This window comes from Apus apus, chromosome 3, assembly GCF_020740795.1.
Source record: "Apus apus isolate bApuApu2 chromosome 3, bApuApu2.pri.cur, whole genome shotgun sequence".
Lineage (NCBI taxonomy): Eukaryota > Metazoa > Chordata > Aves > Apodiformes > Apodidae > Apus > Apus apus.
Window position 1 is genome coordinate 76895728 of NC_067284.1, and position 21115 is coordinate 76916842.

General features: G+C 54.5%; 2 protein-coding genes across 3 annotated transcripts; one reads left to right on the plus strand and one right to left on the minus strand.

The window, feature by feature from the left end:
- Positions 1-1119: 1119 nt before the first annotated feature.
- On the minus strand, positions 1120-7692 carry LOC127382641 (uncharacterized). 2 transcript variants are annotated; one of them, XM_051614530.1, is made up of 7 exons: positions 7603-7692; positions 5219-5585; positions 3826-3921; positions 3363-3474; positions 3018-3181; positions 2562-2627; positions 1120-2265 (listed from the first exon to the last, which is right to left on the minus strand). In XM_051614530.1, exons 2-7 carry the CDS (start codon positions 5368-5370, stop codon positions 2208-2210), a joined length of 648 nt encoding a protein of 215 aa, XP_051470490.1. In that variant the 5' UTR covers positions 5371-5585; positions 7603-7692; the 3' UTR covers positions 1120-2207. The 2 variants fall into 2 exon arrangements, 1 of the variants encoding a protein (XP_051470490.1); XR_007889011.1 differs by lacking the exons at positions 3363-3474; positions 5219-5585; positions 7603-7692 and having other exon boundaries at positions 3026-3125; positions 3826-5210.
- A 90-nt stretch (positions 7693-7782) lies between these two features.
- NFKBIE (NFKB inhibitor epsilon) lies at positions 7783-21110 on the plus strand. The gene is made up of 6 exons (XM_051614529.1): positions 7783-8216; positions 18654-18756; positions 19249-19480; positions 19626-19714; positions 20016-20264; positions 20609-21110. The coding sequence occupies exons 1-6, from the start codon at positions 7882-7884 to the stop codon at positions 20672-20674; spliced, it is 1074 nt and encodes a 357-aa protein (XP_051470489.1). The 5' UTR covers positions 7783-7881; the 3' UTR covers positions 20675-21110.
- The last annotated feature ends 5 nt before the right edge of the window (positions 21111-21115 follow it).

The following is a 21115-nucleotide window of genomic DNA, read 5'->3' on the forward strand; positions in this document are numbered from 1 at the left end:
GAGACGAGGGGTCCCCTGGGTTTTTCCTCTCAGGTTGAAGTGGGAGAGCTCGATGGACCAGAAGCACTTTGCTTGAGCTCCAGCTATGGTTTTCTAACCCATGGGCAGCCCCAGCTGGTCTGGGGGGTAGGGTTGACCATCAGCGCTAATGCTGGCACGCAGGGGAAGACCTTAGGTTGGACAGTGTCTTCTCTGCTCCAGTCTCCACTGGGCCCAGGGATGCTCAGCTAGCAATCGCAGAGCTGACTGCGGCGTGTTTCACCCACAGAGCTGACCTGCTTGGTTGCTGGGACAAGTAGGAAAGTCTTCTCAGACCCACTGTCTAAACTCACAGTAGCATCCTCAGGGGACACCCACACAGAGCTCAGGAAGGGCCCAGATTCATCTAGATCCAAATATTGCCCAGCTTCCTCGACAGTCTTGGGAAAGCAGATGCCCCTGCAGGTACATCCCCAGATCCAAACTGAGGGAAAACATGAGCTTAAGAATTTGCTGGAAATGGCTTCACTTTTTCTGAGCTCTGAGGCTATCCTAGGAGTTAGCCTAAGCGGTTTGCTCTGGCCCACTCTGTTGCCTGGGATGGAAAAGGAATGATCCATAGGCCTGGTGGTCTTGCTCAAGGATATGCATTCGAGGGGAATTGCCAGCTACTGCTTCCTATGGGAATAGGTGTGGCAGTCGGGGTGCTGCTGAAGGAGCTCATCTTCAGAAGAGGCTGGGGATGCATTTCCTCTTGCCTTTCCCCTGTTTCCATGGGAACAGCAGCAAGCAGGAGCAGCCTGCTCTGAATTTTGCTGCCTACAGCTCAGGCACCCCCTGCCCAGTCCTCTGGGCAGACTTTGTCTCTCAAGGGTTTCAGACCCATCCTCACGTGATGGTTCCCATGCCTCCAAGGAGAGCTCACCAGTGTGCATGTGTACTTGGCAGAGCCAGGCAAACAGGCACAAGCCCAGAGCTGCCAGGATTTCTGTAGCAGCAGGTTTAAGAAAACATGGCAACTGGAGTAGAAGGGGTGCCCTTACTGGGATATTAATAGTTTTGTTCTCCAGATAGCCTTTATCTGCCACCCTGCAGAGAGATTCATAGCTGTCCCAAGCAGATGTAAAGCACTAGGTCATATTAGTGGTATTCTCCATTCATTTTCCATAATGTGTCAATACAGAAAAAGTCTCACACTTCTGTCTCTGGTAGTTACAAAAAGTAGCCTTTTAGCTCCTGGGTAAATATTGTTTTGGTTGCTACCTATGCAATAAATTTGCATTTAATTTCTGGGAAAAAATTTAATAAAAAATTAAGGCTGTATTTTAAACCAAAGGACCATAGATACCTCTCCTTGGGCTGGTATTTGTAGCATAAATATAAAAATGGATTTTGCAGAAAATTGGTGCAGCATTGAGTGTGTGTGTGTGTATATATATAAAAATTTGATGTAGCTTTATTTTGTCCAACAAATTAAGTGTGATCAAATGTTAGTCTTTTGTTTTGAAGCAATCAATGATTTCTAGGGATCTGCTTTTTCTCTCTTGAGCAGAAGTATAGCAGAGGATCCCCTTGTGTCAGGATGCAGGATTTTCTGAGCTTGGAAACTAATGCCTATTGCATTTAGAAATTTCAAGGCTATTTTACGCTGGCTGCCTGAGCCTTCCTGAATGTATTGCTCCAATTAAATTACTCCTTATTAATGTAACAAGGAGAGTGTGGGTGAGGGAACGTGCCTTTGCCATTGCTGGTCAGCAGTGTTGACTGCATGGGTGCTATTTACCTTTGAATCATTGTCCTCAAGAAAATCTGTGCCATTAGTTACATTTTCCTTAGCTACATACAGACTTCATGTCTGCTGGGAGGATATCCAGGTGTGGCCTTTTTTACTGTGGGAAGGAAACCTGTAGGGGTCACAAGTTTGTGACTGGGGAACTGGTTTCTGTTCAGCATTGCTAGGCAAGTGTCCACATCTCCGTGGGAAAGACGCCAACTATCCACAAACAGGCAAAGTCTGAAACCTCATGAAGTGGGTTGGTTTGTAGCTCCTGCTCTTGGGTTTATTCCACAATTGGGAATTCCTGTCACTGGAAACGCTGTGATTCTTCCCTTTCCAACAGGCTGCCTGTGTGCAATTTGCTTATTTTCCATCCAGCCCCATGAGAGTCCATTTCTTCACCAGCGCCATTATTTTTGAGGCTCCACAGAGGTTTCTGGCTCAGGTTAAATCACTTTCCTCTCTGCAGCAGCCCAGCAGGATACCCAGGGTCCTCCGTCACATCCCCCCTAGAAATGAAAGCTGGATTCAGAGCTGCCCAAATGCTGTTTCACACTCCTCAGGACATCTTGTCTGATAAAACTCTGGAGCAGCAGCAATCACCCCAGGTGCCTGGAAACTGAGCCAAATCCTCCCCTGACAAATGTTGCATTTTGCTTGAGGTTGTGAGGGTTTTTTTGGCCCATTACCCCCTGGAAGAAATACGCCATGGAAACTAGAGACTCAGAGAATTTAGCCTATCCCTAGTTACGGTCCTGGGAGTCACCTCCCTAAAAGCAGAAGACAGATTTATCTTGCAATTTACCTTCCCCATGCTGAGCAGTTGGAGCTGACACATCCTGGTCTGCGGAAGCACAGCTCTCCAGTGGACCTGGGCAGGCAGGGGAGACAAGGCTGTTCTGGGGAAGGGGCTAAAATCCCACTGCAAAACTGTTCTTCTGTCCATCTGCATTACTTAGGGGCCATTTCACAGGCAAGGCCAGCGTTCTGGGGAATGGCTGCAATCCCAGCTTGGGGAATGGCTGTGATCCCACCTTCAGCGCACCAGGAACAGCAGTTACCTGGGCAACACAGATTTGTTCATCACTTATTCATGGCACCCGGGGCTCCTCCATCCCAGGGGATGAGCACCTGCCCTCTGCATGCCCTATGCTCCTGCTCAGCATCTGAATATTTCAAAAGGCTTGGCTCACCCTCCCCACTGCCCTGAGCCAGCCCTGCTGCTCACCCCTCTCCCCTAACCCCTGCCTGGGGTCCTCACTTGCTTACAGTAGTGTGGTTCCACCATTCCTTTTCCCAAATCACTCTGATGCAAGTGTGGAGAGACACAAGCTCTAATTCAGTCTGGCAGCTGGGAAGTTTCACTCTCCTGAGAGTAGAGCAGAGCTTGCATGAGTAGTTCCTCCGGCAACACCATGCAGTTAACTAGAGACCAGCAGAGAAGACACTTGGAGCACTGTTAGGAGGCAAGGACTGTGCTAGTGGGGGGCTGCAGGGCTGTGGTGGGGAGCTGAGGTGAAGCAGGAAGCAACTCAAGCAGAAGCAACTAAAAAATGAAAGTTAACCATCCCCCATTCTAACAGCCATTAAGTGGTGATGTTGGAACCTGGGATGCAGCGTTGGTGGCAGACACCCTGCGCTCTCTGGTAAGGTGAGCTGAAGGATGGTTGGGTGAGCTGAGGTTTTTCTTCAGTCTTGGATGGTCCCCGTTGGATAAACTGTGCTTAGAGAGACATGAATAAATGATAGCCTGGCGACGGAGCACCGCTTTCCACAGCTATTTCGCGGGGAGGGAGGAGCTCTCTTAGTTAAAGCGGCGTGGCCAGACAGAGGTTACCAGCGCCACTCTCTGGAACTGAGTCTGCCTAGTCTCCACTAGCTATAAAGGGAGCCCCAGGTGACGAGATTTCTCACCTAAGGCAGAGTTTCACCATCTATTTAAGCATGTTTTTATTAACAGTTCTTCAAAACCATCTGCCATCCCCTCGCCATTCGGAACCACATCTGCCATCTCCTTTGGGGGAGCTCTGAGCACACACAGCTGCACACACACATAAATAAATACATACCAAGGCCTTATCAGCTGTGCATCTGCCCAGATCCAAGCGGAGAGCATTGTTGCTGCAGCCATTGACCAGACAGGAGTTATGAAAGGAGAATCTAATCTAGAATGAAATTTTAAAATATCTGGAAATATTTTTAATTCGTTTTGTAAGCTCAAAGATTTTTAGTGCATCTTAATATCAGTCACATTCTGCTTGTGGAAGTGAACGCTGTGGCTGAGAAGGCATTGAATTAGGTGTGAACCCCATTCAAAGAATCAATCCCCCTTGTCTGAATTCTCCACATCATACACACATATAGTGAGCCACAGAAGGAGCTAGAAACTGACCTGTCCACCACAGGACTCTGGGCTGCAATGGGAGTCGTGTGTCTTTCTCAGGGAGGGCAGCAGCTGGGCAACTTGCCCAGCACCTACCACATGTAGACAAACCTGATCTGCTGTGAGTTGTGTCACCGTATCGGCGAGATGGATCCCATAACATTATGGGAGTGCACAGGAGAAGGAGGAGGGGCACCCGACACAGGCTGCAAGGAGGAAAACTCCGGCTGGAAAGAAGCCCTTGCAGCAAAAGCAAGTGCCTCCCGGAGCAGCATCCTTGGAGGGTCTGCAGTGACCCGGTGATTTCAGCCAGACTTGCCACAAGAGGGCAGTCAGCGTTTTCCGGACTGGCGGCTCCAGAAATGGGTACCTGAGGAGGACCTAGTTTGCACTGATCTTTTAGAAAGCTCTGAATTGCTTCTGAGCTTTGAATCTTTAAAAAGTCATGTTCCTGCTTTACTCTGTTAGGCCAGAAAGTGAAGTGACCCAGTTTTGGTGCACTACAGAGCTGATTTGCTGTCAGATAGATGGAACAGCAGTTGGAAGAGAGAGCCTGCTGTCTTTCCTGTGGTTTTCCTCCCTCTCCCAGGGCCTCTGCTCCCTGCCAAGAGCCCAGTGCACGTGTCTTCTGGACTGAGTTCACTGAGCTGGAGCTGGAGTCCTGGTCAGAGGTCTGGGTTAGGGCTTGAGGAGCCCAGAGACAGCTCTGGAGCGGAAAATGCAGTGTGAGCTTTCTCAGATGAGGGTCTGGCACCTTTCTGCTGGGCTCAGGACTCTTGCTGCTGGGGTTGGGGGGGAAAGGGCTGCATGCCCAGGCAATAGGGCTGCCCAGTGCTTGTGTGGGACCAAAGCTGTGCAGTGGACAGTCTGCACGGGAGGAATCCAGCACCAGTCACTTTGCCTGGTGTAAATTACTGTGCAATAACTGCTTTTAACAATTTTAGGTAATCTATGTTGCTTAAACACAGTGGAGGACCACAACTGGGAATTAAAGTACCATTATTTTTTCTCAGATCAGACACAGAGTAATAATAAACTCCTTTTCTTCACCTCTCTCAACTGCATCTCACTTATCTCACCTAGTTAACCGCTTGAGGAACAGTAGAGAAGATGCTGGTGCCAGGTCCAGGCTGCAACTGATGCGGGCAGAGTTTGGGTTGAAGAAGATGGGTGCAGAGACCTGGGTTTCACTTAGGAAACCAGGAGGCTGTCCTTGCAGGCAGGACATCATCAGGGACAGTATCCGGGTTCACCGGGCAGCTGGGGAGTCCTTCCCATGCCCAGGCTCTGCCCCAATGCTCCTGGCAGCTCAGTATGATGGGGGAAGTCTTCCGGAGATGAGTTTCTTGCCAGAAAGGTTATTTTGAGTAGCTCACGGTGCTTTCGAGAGGCGTGGGCTGACACTGACCTCTAGTGGGAATAGATCCCTTTCTCTTTATTTTTTCCCTGCAATTTTAACCATTTTAAGTGACACATCTTAAAGGGGACTGGAGAGAGCCCAGAATTAGAATTTCTTTTTTAAAATCCTCAAATGCAAATCTGAACTTCAGGGTTGGCCTTATATTGTATTTAAATGGTTTTACTCGCTCAACCACCACCTACCTATACATTATGTATGTATATTATATATGTGCATGGGCACATGTATATGTATATCTCTCTGTATTCAAAGCCTCTGAAAATAATGAAAGTCCAAAACAGGCCAGGCAGAAAAGCTCTCTGACGGGAAGACAGCATGAAATGGAGACCAGGCCTTGCTGGATGAGTGACAGTAAGCAAATAATGAGGCAGAGTCACCAAGTTAATCTTTCAGACTTCCCAGTCTAACTGTCAAAAGGGTTAATAGAAGCACATTTAGCCAGAAGAGAGATGGCAAGGAGCTTGTGTCTGAGCTGGGTATTGGTGGCTGTAGTTGGAAGGTCAGAGCGAGGAGTGGCTGGACCTGGGCATGTGCATGGCATAGCTGATTTTATGGGGAGTGCTTGGTCTCTGCAGCTCAGCTGCAGCAGATCACTGCACCATAGTCCTGGGAGAGCACTAGCCAGCTCAAGAAAGTTCAAGGTTCACCTCAGTGAAGCTGCAAGATCACTAACTCCAGCTAAGTGCACATCAGCAGCAGAGGAAGGCCTCCTCAGGGGCTGCTTGGTAGCAGGGATTGAGTTGGGATGCAGTCACCACCAGGGCGTGAGAGGGAATGACATGAATATATGGCCCAGATCCCTGCCCTGCATTGGACAGAGCTGATAAGATGTAGGAGAAGCTCCTTTCCCATAGCAATTGTACTTTTGCAGCCAGGCAGTGCCATGGGCACATCTGGAGATACTGAGTGTGGGAGGAAAACCTGTGACTGGAAGTTACTGATGCTAACAGAGACTTCCCCTGCCTGCCTCCTGCTGCCCTCACACCCCAAACGCTTTCTTCCTGCCTGCTCAGAGGCACTTTTCATGGGTAGCTTGCCTGCAGCAAGGCTGTGGTTGAAGGCCTGGTGGCCAGTGCTGAGGGAGTGACGCAAACCTGAAGCGGCAGCTGCAGTGCGGGAGGGGGAAGTCATTGACGCTTTGCATGTGGTTTGTGTTGAGCTGGGTCTGGCACCTGCCACCAAGCTCTTCCTAGGTGAGCTCCCCTGCAAGTGTGTGGCACAAAGAGAACCTTCCCCTCCTGCTGGATTGAACTGGAAAGATGGGCACCCTTTGAAGGCAGAGAGGCATGTCAAGAAATAAAAGCAACAAGCGAAACTGATTTTAAAGTGTCACCTGTGTTCAGAGCTATCTAGGTTAGCTTTTGAGGTATGTCCACTGCTTGGGTCACTGGAAAGTAACTAATGAAGTCTATGCAGACCCATGAGGAACACCACTAGATAGCTTTGAGATTGGAAGGAGAGCACTGAAACACAGCCTGGTCAATCATTCACAGGCAGAGAGCTGGGCCTTTGTTTGCGCTTCTATTTTCAGCTTTGATCTCCGTGTCCTGGGTGCTCTTGTGTGAGCCCCAGCAACCCCTCCGGGCTCTGGGCTTTTTATTTGTGGTCCAGAAAGGCAGTGGGAAGCAGATAGGCCAAGTTACTCCTACAGCCAACTGTACCACCTGGCCTTTCGCTTTGCCTGTGCAGGCAGGGCAGACAAGGTGTCTCAGCGGGTGACACGGGTTAAACCACGCACACGGGAAAAGCAACTGTCTCGTTCGCACCTATCTCTGCTATCAGCAAGTGACATCTACCGCCTCGTTTCCCACAGAGCCAGCGGCTGCGGTCAGCACCCGCACACTCAACAGCATCCTCACCCACACCGCGCCTGGCGTGACAAGGTCCCTCTCCCAGCCCTGGCAAACCCGCCTGCTGTTTCAAGAACCCGAACAAACAGGGCGGCGGAGGGAGCAGGTCAGGACACACCGGCACGTCCTGCCCGGCGTGGGGAAGCGCAGCGCGGCCACCCCCCCCCGCGCAGCCCCGGCTGCTGACCCTCACCTGTGCCCGCGGGCGGGTGTTCTCCCTCCCACTGCTCCGGCAGGGGGGCCAGCCCCGCGTTCGCAGGGCGCCGGGGCAGCGCGGCGGGGCGGCAGCGGGCGGGGAATCCCGGGCAGGCGGGGCCGGGCGCGGCTGAGTCAGTGCGGGCAGGAGGAGGAGCCGCGGAGCCTCAGCCTCCGCGTCGGCCGCTTTCCGGCCATGAGCCCCCCGGCGCCGGGGCCGGGGCTGGGGTCGGGCCTGCGGCCGGGGCCGGGGCGGGCGGGCGGCGGGCGCTGAGCGATGTCGCGGGCGGCGGGCGGCGAGTGCCGCAAAGAGGCGGCCGGCTGGGAGGGCGAGGAAGGGCAGTGCGACTCGGGCATCGAGTCGCTGCGGTCGCTGCCGGGCGGCAGGGACACCCCCGCCCCGGCCCAGATACCCGCTGCCGCCGCTCAGGTCACCCCCGCCGAGACCCTCGCCGAGGAGCGGCTGGACTCCAGCTACGGCTCCGGCTCCCTGCCCGAGCAGCTGCCCTTGCTGCCGGCCGCCTGGCCCGCCGAGGAGCTGCCGCCGCCCCCCGAGGGGCTCAGCCGGCAGCAGCTGGAGGCCCTCGCCTACATTTCGGAGGACGGAGACACGTGAGTGGCCGCGGCCCCTGCCCTTTCTTTCCGTCCCTCCCTCCCTGGGGTCGGCTTGCTAGCGCCGGGGCCCCCCAGCCCCGGGCTTGGTGGCCCCTGGCGGCGGGGAGCCGGTGCCTGGAGATAAACAATCTGCCGTCGTCGTCAGCGCTCTCCTGAGGAGCAGCCCTTCAGCCGGGCTGTGAATGACTCCCCGAGCCCCTGTTCTGAGCGTCTCCTGCCTGGCACTGCACATGGATGCTTGGCACTCTGCCACGGGTTTGGGTGGGTGACCAGTGGGGCATCAAGCCAGGTCCAGCAGAGTGAGCCAGAAGAGGCACCCCAGTCAACGTGGTACAGAACAGACCCACCGTCGGAAGCAAACTTCCACTTGCAGGGGGGCTGCTAGCAAGTAGAAGGTGGTGTAGGAGCAAACCAAGCCCCTCCAGTGTCCCTTCCCCAGAGAGTGCAACATGTCCTCCCACATGAGGAAGGCTTGGCTGTGTGAGGTGGCACATAAGCGAGACCCGAAACAAGATGGGCTGTGCAGGGCAAGACCTTGAGGTGGCTGTCTCAGAGCCACAGATGCTGCTCAACTGAGCAACCCAAGAACTTTGTTCTCCGCTGGGAATGGCCTTGCTTTGCCAACTTGCCTGCACAGCCGCAGCTTTCAGCACAGTTGTGACGCACGCCCTACTATGGGGCTGCTGCCCCGAGCCTCTGTGATGGAGACGAGTGTTTCTCTTAATGAGGGGGGGGCGGGCGGTTGTTCCAACATCCGTAATGCCCTCTCAAGGGCAAAGGCATCAGTATGGAGGTATTTGGTTTGGCTTCTGGTAGCTGCCTTCAGCTAATCACAGCTTTTTCCTGTCTACATTCCCTCAACGGAAGGTTTTCATCATGAGTGCATACACACAGCGTGAGTGCAGCGTGCTCACAGCTAGAAAGGGCAAAGCTCTGCCCCAAACCCAAGCTGGAGTTTAATACAAGAGTAATGGTGCAAGAGGAAGAGAAACTAAGTGGCACTGACATGAGCAAGCGTGTCTTCAGTAGCAGGAGCAGCATAGAGACTCTGTCCTTTCCTGGCAGAGCACATCTGGTTCTGAGGCTGAAGATGAGCTGGGAGCCAGCCCGAGTGTTTACTTCCTGGTGAGGAAGGAGCCTGTGCATCTGCTAATTAATTCATTAATTCTCACTGCTCCAAGGATTGGCTGGAAGTCTCACAGCAAGCAAGGTTAGACTAAACCCAGCCTCCTACGCTCCCCACCAGGGTGCCTGGATTGTGCTTTCTAGTCCTGTCCTTATCTACAGGCTGGCTCTGGGGCTCCTCGTCATGGAGGAGCTTCACCACCTTTCCCAGCTGTGACGTGAGAGCTGAGGTGCCCATAGAGACAGCCAGGAGTCTTTTAAGAAGGGCTGTGGAATTGACACCTCAGAAAAGCCCCCTGGGCTAGTCTGTCACAGTGTGCCAAGGGCTCCCTGCTTGCTGTTCTTGAGTGAGCCTGGTAGATGCAGCTGCTTGGAGATGCTTTCACTGCTTGGGGCTGTTTTGTAAGGTGGTTGAGGCCTTTGCTTGTCAGACTTGCTTGGCCAGAGCCTAACGTAAGAATCTCATTAACTGGGGAAACATTAATTGGTGGTGTCTTGGTTACTGTAGGCAGGAGAGGCTCTCGGAGAGCTCTCCCAGCAGTTGCAGTTGCTCTCCTGTTTTCTCTCACAGTGCAGTTCAGAACAGGAAATCTGTAAAGAGCAAGGGAGGGAGCAAAAAGTCTGCCAGCAGTGCAGCTCATACAGCTCAGGGCTGGCCATGTCTCTGCAGAGAGCTGGCTTTCCTGGGATCCACTCCCAGCACTGAGAAAAAATACTGTTCTTGTGGTTAGAGTGGTGAGGCTGTGGATTTCTGCCTCTGCTATTCCTGTCTCTCCTCCTGACCCTGCGGCAGAGGTAGGTGGCATTTATATTTAGAAATGCTGAACATCCACCACTCGGCTCAGTGTAGATGGGGACTGATAGCACCCAGCAACTCAGTGAACTGCCACTGGTTTTGTATGCAAAAGCAAGTTGGGGCTGATAGTCATGCTAGAGTCTAAGGAGCAATTGCTCATCTGGTGACAGAAGATGCCCAGAGAAAATTGATCACATGGCCACAGGCTGCATCCCTTTCACCCTGCCAGACAAACCCATCAACTTCTTTTCATCTCTGTCAGCAGCATATTTCCTTGAGTGCCTTGCTTGAATGTCTGCCATAAAGCAGCTCCAGGCCAAGAATTAAAATCATACTATCAATATATTTCAGAAGACTTGGGCAACAGCACTTTCCTGTAATTGTAATTCTGAAAATACAAAAAGTTCAGGGGTTTTGGCTGAGTAGTTCCTGTTTCCCCAGCTGCCCTGGCTGGTACCGAGTGGAGAGGTGCACTGGGCTCACACAAAGGGAGCTGGCAAAAGTCTTGGTTTCCATCCGGCAGAAGTCTTGGCTGTCAGTATTTCCCTCAGGCTTGCCCACCTGTGCCACCTTGAGGTGTGCCTGTGAGGGGGCTTTGCTTGTTAGTCTGGCACTTGTGGGGGAAGTGTACAAGGTGGAGGCCGAGGCGAGGAGCATAAGCTTGGGTGGTTGAAGCATCAGCAGGATCTTCCGTGGATACTGTCGTGCCTGCCTCTGCCAGAGAGGAGTGTTAGCCTGGGCAAAGTGAAGCAATGGGGGTAATACTGGCTCTTCCAATACTCAAAATTAAAAGGGGTCCTGCTTTTGGAGGAAGGAAGTTAGCCAACAGGAGATGTGTGGGTGTGATGGCCAGTGAAATGTGTGGGTGCCATCTTCCAAGAATCATTTCAAAAGCCTCAGCTGCCCCCGTGCCTCCCTAGTGCCACTGTCGGTCCCTCTGCCTTGGGGAAGTCAGAGCTGCAGTTACTGGGCTACAGCACATCAGTCCTTGAGAAAGAGCGGCAGAATTGGGCATGGGTAGGAGAGGTCAAGGATGAGGAACAGGCAGAAGATGGTGGGTGCACTTAGGGCAGTGATACATATCCTGTTTATTCTGTGGCAGGGTAGGGAGCAAGAAGCCCTGTGCACTCATGTAGTCTCCTCAAAGCATCCGTCTTTTCCTTGTGAACCAAGCAGTCTCCTCCATGTAAACCAGCTCCTTTTCTGCTGAGTTGAGTCCCAATGGGACTACTCTGCGTGGAATTGAAGAGAAGGGGCTTTCCAGCTGCAGGCACGGCTAGCTCTGAGCAGGCTGCAGGCAGCTTTATTGCTGTGGCCCAGCCTCTGGACAAGCTCAACCTTTGTTAGGATTCATCGAGGAAACTCCCTCCTTCTCGGCCTCACCAGGCAGATGCATGAGTCCAGTCTCCTGGGAAAAGGGTGGGTGTGGGACCAGCTCCATTAAGGTGTGATGGGGTTGCCTGTTGCGTTCCAGCACAAGGGAAAACCTCCCCATTTGCTTGGGCTCAGGGCAGCCTCTGCCACTTGTAGAGAGACAGAGTTGATTCATCAGTGTGGGAACTTAGGCTGAGCTTCCTCTCTCTAGGGCTATATAGTCTGCCTTAAAAATACATTTCCCATTCTGCCTGTGCTTGTCCTTGGGCCACACACCAGTTTATGCTGTCGATACCTGATGCCATGGTGACGGGCTCCTTGGGCAGCTGGGCAGAGCACGCAGGCTTGCTCTGGGCCCTCTGGCCATGCCATGCTGCAAAGGGCTGGGGGCTGTGCCTTGGCAGGAGGGTGGCTGTCTTCTGCATGGGGCTCCATATGCAAAGCAGCACGGCTTCTCTGCAGGGATGAAGGTCAGGGGTCCCCAGCTCAGTCAAGGGAGAGATCTCAGCCTCCTTCTGATGGAAAATGGGACTGAGCGGTTTTGGTTGGGTGCGTGTTTCGGGGAGGGAGAGGAGTGGAGGAAGCTTGACTTCTTCCTTCCACCAGAGACAAGTGCTGCCCTGTCTGCTGATAAGAAATCACGTGCCAGTGACTTGTGGGCTGAGATGCCTTAACAAGGGCTTGGGGACAGTAAATGAAGTAAAATTTGCACCCCACGGGATCTGATGTTCTGAGGTCTTCTACACGTGATCGTAGCGAAGGGGCCTTCCCTGCTGAGCCCTTGCCTCTGTGGGTAGGCATTGAGCACGAAGGCTCATCTCACAGGGCCGAGAGCCACTTCAAACCACTCACCAGTGTGTCCCATCTTGTGTAGCCCTGTGCTGGAGGTCTTCCCCATGCAGGGGAACGGAGGTTGTCCCCGTTCAGGCTGCCTGCTCTGATGTGGCTGCTTGCTTGGCCCCTGTCCTGCTGAACAGGGACGTTGCTGAACCCCTGCATCCCGGTGTGTGTGCCTGAGGTAACACTCCCACAGCATGTGACAGCAAGGGGAAAGCAGTGTGAAAGAAGAAAAAAGAAGCAGAGGGCTGGAGAAACACATTTTTAGGAGAAGAATTAAAGAAGTTTGATGCAGAGACCTGGTTGCTGGTCAGGCTGGGAATCCCCCTGCTCAGCTGTTGTTGGTTTTGGCTGCCCAGCAGTGGGATGGCTGTAGTTAATGGGAAGCAGGGATGCTCTAGGGTTTTCTGGACGGGCTGTAGAAAGCTCCTTGCCCTATTGTTGGGGGACTTCAAGTCCATCTTGGGTTGCTCCCTAGTACATAGCTGTTGTGGGGCAGAGAAGAAAATTAGTCCTGGCTGTCCACAGGGAGAAGGGAACCGGCTGTGTCCGGCTGCCCGTGACTGGACTCTTGAGTTCTTCTGTGCATGCTCAGGAGTTTGTTGAGCAGTGGAAGGTTTGGTACCCCTCCAAGTGAGGGCAGGCAGCTCTGCACAGGCTCCTTTAGGATGCCCCAGGAGTTGCTGGCTGCCACAGAGCTCACACCCATACAGAGGCAGCCCTCTGAGATCATGCAGGCAAGAAGAGATTTTTTTTTCCCTATTCAGATGACCTCAGCCTGTCCTGGAGGAAGTTTCTTCAGACTTTCCACCTGCATAGGTTTGCCTTGAAGCTGGGCAGAGGCACAGGGAACTTCAGCACAGAGGAAAGGAAAGAATTACTGGAAATTTCCATGTTCTGGGATGCAGAAGCCTGATGCCAGGCTGTAACAGATCAGTTGAGGTGGGGAGGGCTTCATGTCCGTGCGCTCTGTAGGCAGGCTTGGCCGCTGCTGGGAAAGGGTTGAAGTCAGCTAAATTAAGAAAGTTTTGATTGTTGTTGGCTTGGGTGTTGGTTTTTTTTAAATACAATATGGATAAAAGAGGAATCAGGCATGACTGTGTAAGAAGAGAAAGCATGGAGTCTGAGCTGTGAGAGTGGTTATTGGGCCTTTCTCAGTGAGCTGTGTGGGATGCTCTCTGCATCCCAGAGATTGAAAGCCCCTCAGACTGGGGCAGATGCAGGAATGAAGGGGGCCCTGAGACATCCTAGAGCCATGGCATGTGCCTCATTAAAAGAAAATCCTGAGGGAGCAAGGATATGTGCACCGGGCTGTAAATGATTGTCAGGGTGCGTCATACGGGCTCTGGCAAAGTCCAGGCACTGGCCTCTCGCAGGAGGCTGTTCTGACCTCAAGATATCTCTGTGTGTATGGCAACCATAGAATGTATTTTCCTCCTGATGAGCAAGAATGGGAATTTGCTCCGTTTGAAATTTAGTTGCCACAGCCAATAGACCTTTCAGGATGTTTTCCACTTTTATTGTAATCATTCATCTCGCTTCTTGGCCCATGTCTGTGAAACCAGCTCTGTCCACCTGGGATGGGCTCACCTGCTTTCTGGCTTGGCTTATCCCTGCAGTGATGGTAGTGCAGGAACAGACCCTCATTTTGCAGGGGGCAGTCCATGTGCATCTGATGTTTAGTGTTTCTGCAACGCAGGACCCACCAGCTGCTCACAGAGCAAAATGCTCAAATGTGTGGGTTCAGAGTCTAGAGGAGGTTAGGCCAGGGGTGCAGTACATGGGTTAACCAGGGGCACCTTCATCTTCCCACCTCCTCCTCCTCTGCCTCACTGAAAAATGAGGCACCTGCAGCCCTCTTGTAATGGCCCACCACAGTCAGCCTCCAGCAGCCCTCATCTGCCAGCACCTGGACCAGACCCTCTGCAAAGCACCACAGAAAAGGTGGAGGCTGTCTCCCCTGCTCAGCTATCACTTCTCACCCCTCCATTTGGCCTCAGGAGCAACAGGCTGGGAAGCAGCTGCTGCCTGAGCTGGAGATGAAGGGGGTGAACCCAATGGCTGGAGGGGCTTTGTCCACTGAAGTGGAGAAGAAACCTGCAGAACAGCACACCCAGAGCAGGAGCAGAGGATGTGGAGATGAGCCTACAGCTGGCTGGGATCTGCTGGTCCCCTGGAGCTGCCAGAGGGCAGCTGGCACAGTATTATGGAGCTGAGTAGCATCACATAGGTATGCAGGGAGGAAGGGAGCTGAGCTGGGATGGTGGAGGGCTGCAAGGCAGGACAGAGCTGTGCTTGCTGAGCCTGCTGGCAGAGGTTCATGCTGATGTCTGAGGAAGCGGTTAGCAGTGCAGGTTACAGGGCTGGAACGGGACAGCAGGGTAGGTGTGGAATTCCCCTGCTGTTTTCCTCCTCCCTCGCTCTCCTCTCTATTGCTGCTGGGGCCATTTCCTCCCCTGAACAAGTTTCTCTTGTGCAAATTGTTTGCATTATTTCCTACTGCTCCAGTTGGCCAAAATCAGGAGTCAGGAACAAGTTGTTCCCAACACAGATAGGGACCTTATCTAGAGAGGGAGAAAAAATTTTCAAAGCAAATCCTTCTGATTACTGGATCACTTGTCCTAGGTGCTTCTGGGGTGAGATGGTGAAGGGAGAAGCTGCTTTGAGAGCAAGGTGTCTTGCTCCACAGATGTGGGGATCTGCATGATCACCCCCTTTTCCAGAGGGAGGGAAGAGAGTAGCCAAAGAACTGGTGGGACTTCATCAGTTATGTTTGTGTGTCATAGCTGGGTGTCACCCTTACCTTTGCCTCCAGCTGTAGGCACCCTCAAACACAGACACTTTCCCTGCCAGACAGCTGAGGTCACCTCAGAAACCTGCGAGATGGACATCACTGTGGAAATGGGTGTTCTTCTGTGCCTAAACTAGAACCACCTTGTGCATGGCAATGCTGCATGTTCAGACATGGGGACGTCCCCAAGGATGGCCCTGACCCCTCTGCTGCAGCATTGCTATCTCTGATGATGGATAGATCACCTTGTGACAGGGGTGCCCTGTGCCCATGGGCACCTTTGTATTTCGGACCGCTAATGAGTCCCCTTATGCCAGGGTGGAGCTGGTGAGCAAATGGAGAAGCTGAGAACAAGTCCAGCAGTCCATCCTACTAGATTGGCCATCCCTGCCCACAGATCCCCCATCCCTGCCCTTTCCAAAACTCCCTGTTGCCCTTTCCAAAAGTCCCTGCTGAGCCCCCAGCCCTGTGGCTGCAGGCAGGAGCGTGGGGAGGGAGGGAGCAGGGAAGCAGGGGGAAGGCAGAGGAGAGACATGCAGGCAGCTGAGGGCAAGGGTCTGAGTGTGGTGAGGTGGGAGGGTTTGTTCTGGCAAAGGCACAGGGTGAGGAGGGGTGTCTGGCAGCAAGCAGGTATCTCCCTCGCCGTGCTCTAGGGCTCAGCTGTGAGCAGCCCATCTGTGGCTGGAGCATGTGGCTGCCATGGCAGAGACAGAGGTGTGCTGGTAGCCTTGGCTGGAAGAAAGTGGAAACTGGCATGATGCCTACACCTCCAGTCTCCTGGGCATAGGAGGTTTCCTGTGTTATCAGGAGATGAATTCCTATTTGTGGTTGGCATCACTGCCCATGGCACAGGGTGCCTCAGTGCACATGTGCTCTTAGTGGGCTCATCCCAGCCCAGTGGTCTCTCCACAACTGCCCCCAGTAGCTCATGGCTCTCTCAGCTGTTTCAGGAAGCTGAGGGCTGGCAATGAGGAAAGGGGAACAAATGCAGAAATGAAAGTGCAGGAGGTGGCTGTGCTTTAGTGGAGAAGGAAGAGGGAGGGGAGGAAAGCAGTCCTTCGAAGCAGGCTTGTCCCAGCTGCTAGGTGAAAGCCTGAGCTCTTGACTGAGTGGGGATGGTCACTCCCATTACCTCCATGGCATAGATGCCGAAATTTGCTTGGCATCAGCTGAGCCCCGAATGGCTCCACTGCCTCACTGAGCTGCAAGGCCCCCCAGGGCAGGAAGAGCGAGGTGCTGGAGGCAGCGGAGGGCTGCCTGGGGTTTTCACCTCCTTCCGGTGGCTGCCCCACTTGTCCCCATGTGACAGCACGGCGTGGCCTGAGTTGTGGAGAGGGGCTGGGGGGATTCCTGGGGAGACGTGGGCTGGCTGCGGTGGGACTCAGCCCCAGTCGCCTCTCTCTCCCGTGGGAGCCCAGCGTGGCTCTGAAAAGTGAAAGCAGCTGAGTTTTAAAGTTCAGGCCAAATTGCCTTGGAAAGTCCCCTGTCAGAGCGGTCTTATCTCTGCCATACCTGAAGAAGGCAGATCCCATGGCCTCCTCCCGCATGTGTGGTGCCTGGGAGCGGGTTTGGAGAAACAGGGGCTGTCCCTGCAAGTGAGCAAAGGACACCTCGGGGCAGGTGCCACAGTGGGGACCAGGGGCCTGATGCAAAACCCAGTAGGGAATCTCCCTGCATGCATCATACGTGGGCTGGGGCCACTGAGAGTCTGCCGAAGGGAGGAGTTATTCTTGCAGCTGGTCCCCCAGCTCTGCTGCTCGCTTCTGTCCTGTGCTAGCCTGGTCTGGGCCCTGTGGCTGTTCCTCTGCCCCATGGTCTACTGAGGGTGGTCAGACCCTGCCTGTGGGGCTGCTTGGCCCTGGTTCAGAGCCCCTTCCCCTGCTTTGGGGAGTGCTGGCAGCGGGAGGCAAATGTGGGTGGCCTCTCCTTCCAGTGGGGAATTCCCTGACACTGTGTGACCTGGGGCTTCCCCAGGGATGCAGCCTCTCCTGTCGAGCACAGCCTGTCCCTTGGCGGCAGGGTAGAGAGAAACCAGCCTTGTTTTGCCACTGAAAATGGGCCTTAGCTGATGGGTCCCCAGTGCTGGCTCGACCCTTGGGCAGAGCATGGGAGGAGGTGAATAAATGATATTTTGGGGAACTGGCCTCTGGGCTTCTCTGCACGCTCATGTCCCCCTTGCAGCTGGCAAGAAGGCAGCCCCAGCCCCACTTCTTTGCTGCAAGGCTTTAGGGCCAAGTCTTGCCTTCTTGCCTGCAGAGGGATGCTGTCCATCCCCCACGTTGCAGGTGGCATCCCAAAGCTGGTCTGTCTGGTGAGCGGGTTGTCCTGCCAAGGCTAACACAGCTCTCACCCTCTGTCCCGTAGCCCTGCCCGCCTCTGCCCAGCAGCGTGGGCAGCAGGAGCCTGCTTAGAGCCAGGCCTTCGCTTCAGAGCTGATCCCTACCAGAGATAAAATCCACCCAGGAGCCCCAGCACAGGGGCAAGGAGGTGGCAGGAGGCTCAGCTCATGCCTGCCATGGTGTACGGAGCAGGAGTTGCTACCTGGTCCTGGCTGCTGCCTGCCATGGCTTGGGCTGGCCAGAGGGGCTACCCTGCTGTGCAGAGCCAGTCCCTCCTGTGCAGGGGCACCACCAAGGAGCACAGCAGGTCAGCGTAAGGGACTGGAAATTCCCTCTCGGCTCTGCCTCCGTCATGCTCTCACTTCTGTTCTGAGTGTGCCGGGGCCGGTGTCAGACACAAATGGAAATAGAACCTGTCCTTGGGCTGGGGGACTCGGGGCTGCGCAGCCACCTCATGGCTGTGGAGACCACGGCCCTGAGGATGAGGGCTCCCTGCTGGCCACCGAGCTCCGACAGTTGCACTTCCAGTGTCCCTCTGTGCCAGCGGGCTGTGTGCCAAAAAGGAAGGATGTGGGGGAGAAAAGAGGAAATCGGTGTGGGCCAGCAAATCGGCTGGCACAGGGACTGTGCCATGCAGGTGATCTTGGACCAGTGCCGGGCTCCTGCCCAGCTTTGGCTGCCTGCCTTCACAGAGGGGAAAGCAGAAGTGCTGTGTGCAGCCAGCAGCGGGGAACTGGAATTCCCCAGGCAGCTGCTAGAGACCAGGCCTCTCTCCACAGCTGCCAAAACTGGCCCTTGCGCTCTGTGAAGCACATCCCAGATTCTTCAGACGTGTCCAAGTTGGTGGCTTTGGGCAGTGCTGAGTCCAAGCTCCACATGTTCTGTGATGTCCATGGGAGGACCCTGTGGTGCTTAATGGGGACAGGAGGGTCAGTTCCCTGTGGGGCTCAGAGTAAAGGACTTCCCTGAGGAGTTTCAGGGTTCCTGCTTTGCCCTGCTGCTTTGGAGGGAGGGCAGGGTGGAGGAGCTCTGAGCTGACGGCAAGGGAAGGGGACTGGGGAAGGCAGGCAGGTTATTCCGCCCTGCAGCAGTGGAGGATCTCTGCTCCTCGGCATGGTACTCAGGACTCACTTTTTTTTTTTTCCTCCCCATTCCCCTTATCCCCTCTCTAGGTTGGTTCACCTAGCCATTATCCACTGTGTCCCAGCTGTGGCACTCTGTTGTATCGCTCAGCTGCCCAGGGAAGTGCTGGAGATCCAGAATGATCTTTTCCAGGTATGTAGATGTGATAAGCAGAAGAGGGGAGGAAGGCAGGTGCCGCAGGCTTGCTAGGTAGATGCCCAATCCTTCTGACCTTTCCCCAGGATCCCCCACACACTTTCTCCAGAGGGGGTGAAGATCTCATGTGAGCAGCCCCTTTTCAGGGATGGGAAAAAGAGTGTGGGAGGTACTGAGAGAGAGGTGTGACAGCAACCAGCATCAAAGGGTGAAGGGGTCCTTTACAAGGTGCCAGGATGTTGCAGACAGCCCGGTTGGTGGAGCTGGCACAGCTTGAATGTGACAGGGTAGATAACCTGGGAGAGTGAGATCTACCCCCACTGGTGATCCTTGAGCTGAGGTGCAGGGAGGCAGCAAACTGTTGGCACCCCAGGTGTCAAACACACTTGACCCCAAGACAGGCTCCTTCAACAGCAGCCTCACCACACTCGGTGTGTCCTGCAGGGCATCTCTCCCCTTTCCTAATTTCTGTCCCCACCTTCTCTGTAGACCCCGCTCCACTTGGCTGTGTACCTGGAGCAGCCCAGTGTCATCCAGGCACTGATGCACAAGGGAGTGAACCCCGGGCTGCAGGACCGCAATGGCAACACGCCGCTGCACCTGGCCTGCGAGCAGCAGTGCCTGCGGTGTGCCCAGCAGCTGCTGCAGGGCATGGCCCCGCTGGAGGACACAGGCCAGCCCCACCAGCACCACCAGGACCTGCAGCTCCAGAACTGGCAAGGTGAGACCTGAGGGCAGCCCGGTGTGGAGCTGGTGGCCGGGTGCCTCACGTATGCAGGGAGCCGGGAGCATGGCAGGGCAGGCACAGCGCCAGGGTTGGGTGGTCTGGGCTGACTGTGGCTCTCTCTCCTACCTCCCCACCCCAGGCTTGGCGTGTCTGCACATCAGCACCTTGAAGGGCAACATCCCAATGATGTCTCTGCTGCTGGAGAGGGGTGCTAACATCGATGTTCGGGTAAGGCTGGGGACATGGTGAGATATTCAGGTGAGATTGGGCGTGGTATGCAGCTCCCTGGGCCACTCTCTCCAACCTTGGAGCAGGCGCTGCCAGGCAGTGTCAGGACTGTCGTGGGGCTTGGAGGCAATTAATTTTGAGGGAGAAGAGATGAAAGGCCCTTGCGGGGCTGTTGGGTGCTATGACTGCAGTCAGGATGGGGACTACTCCCTTTGCACCCTGTCAAGGGAGTGTGGGCAGGTGCCGCGGGGTCCATCTGAGGGGACTCCACATCCATGTGCTTGTGGTCTGTGGCTTGCAGGAGGGCACAAGCGGGAAGACCCCATTGCACCTGGCTGTGGAGTGCCACAACCGCAGGGCTGTCCAGTTTCTGCTGCGCAACGGGGCCTACGTGGACGCCCAGATGTACAACGGGTGCACCCCGCTCCACCTGGCCGTGGGCCGCAGGGATGCTGCCATCGCTGCCATCCTCTCGCACTCCGGGGCTGACACCCTGCTGAGGAACATGGAGAATGAGACAGCCCAGGACCTGGCTGATGGCAACGATGATGTGAGTCTGCAAAGGGGGGGAGGAGCTATGAGCCCTCGGGGGGTGGGGGTTGTGGTTCTGCCAGTGTGTCAGGGTGCAGGAGTCAGACAATTTGAGGAAAGCTCCCAGGAGGAGTTTCTAGCCATGTTCATGCTCCCCCGTAAGGTGCAGGCATTGGCTCTGGGGATGTGTGGGTGCCTGTTGCCTTGAGACCTAGGGAAAGCCCAGCCAGGGTTTCTTGGCACTTTCCCAGAGAGGTGGGAGGCTGCAGGGTTGGGGGAGGGGAGCAAGGTCTGGGCCTCTACCCCAGACCCATGGAAAGATGATCCGGGATCCTTACATATCCACATCCTTGCACTTTCCAGCTCCTCGCCTTGCTGCCCTTCGATGACCTGAAGATCTCAGGGAAGCCTGTTGTGTGCTCTGAATGAGCTGCTGGACTCCTTTGGCCCCTTGGGCTGCCTTCTCGCTCCATGCTGCTGCCCTGCTGCCCCCTGAGACCTTGCCTGCCTGCAGTTCCATGGGAGCAGAGCCACTTTGGGAGACTTATCCCCCCCTGCCTCCTCTTTGGAAGAGTTTTGTTGGCCTCAGGCTGCCTTCGCAGAGGGAAGAAGGTGGCACTATGAGCACTACACAGAGGAGGCTTTTCTTGTAGTATTTGTGCCCAGCAGCAGAACTGAATTTCCCCACCCTGACACGGGTCTGACGTGTGGGAGTCTCCAGCTTACACAGAGAAGGAGCAGGAGAGGACTCCTTTTCACACTGTGTAGTAGACGGAGCACCCTCGGCACCCCCAAAACACCATCAGTGTAAGTGTGGGGTGAGGAGAGTTAACACTCTAATAAACATTTGTTCTTGCTGCGGGCAGCTGA

Excerpts from the sequence above, each read along its gene's own strand:
- LOC127382641 (XM_051614530.1), bottom strand. The coding sequence starts at position 5,370 with ATGATGTCCTGCCTGCAAGGACAGCCTCCTGGTTTCCTAAGTGAAACC. Across the intron at positions 3,182-3,362 it reads CCACCAACGCTGCATCCCAG|TTAACTGCATGGTGTTGCCG; the intron begins GTTCCAACATCA and ends GCTGGTCTCTAG. Across the intron at positions 2,628-3,017 it reads AACCACACTACTGTAAGCAA|GTCCACTGGAGAGCTGTGCT; the intron begins GTGAGGACCCCA and ends CTGCCTGCCCAG.
- NFKBIE (XM_051614529.1), top strand. The coding sequence starts at position 7,882 with ATGTCGCGGGCGGCGGGCGGCGAGTGCCGCAAAGAGGCGGCCGGCTGG. Across the intron at positions 19,481-19,625 it reads GCAGCTCCAGAACTGGCAAG|GCTTGGCGTGTCTGCACATC; the intron begins GTGAGACCTGAG and ends TCCCCACCCCAG. Across the intron at positions 20,265-20,608 it reads TGGCTGATGGCAACGATGAT|CTCCTCGCCTTGCTGCCCTT; the intron begins GTGAGTCTGCAA and ends TGCACTTTCCAG.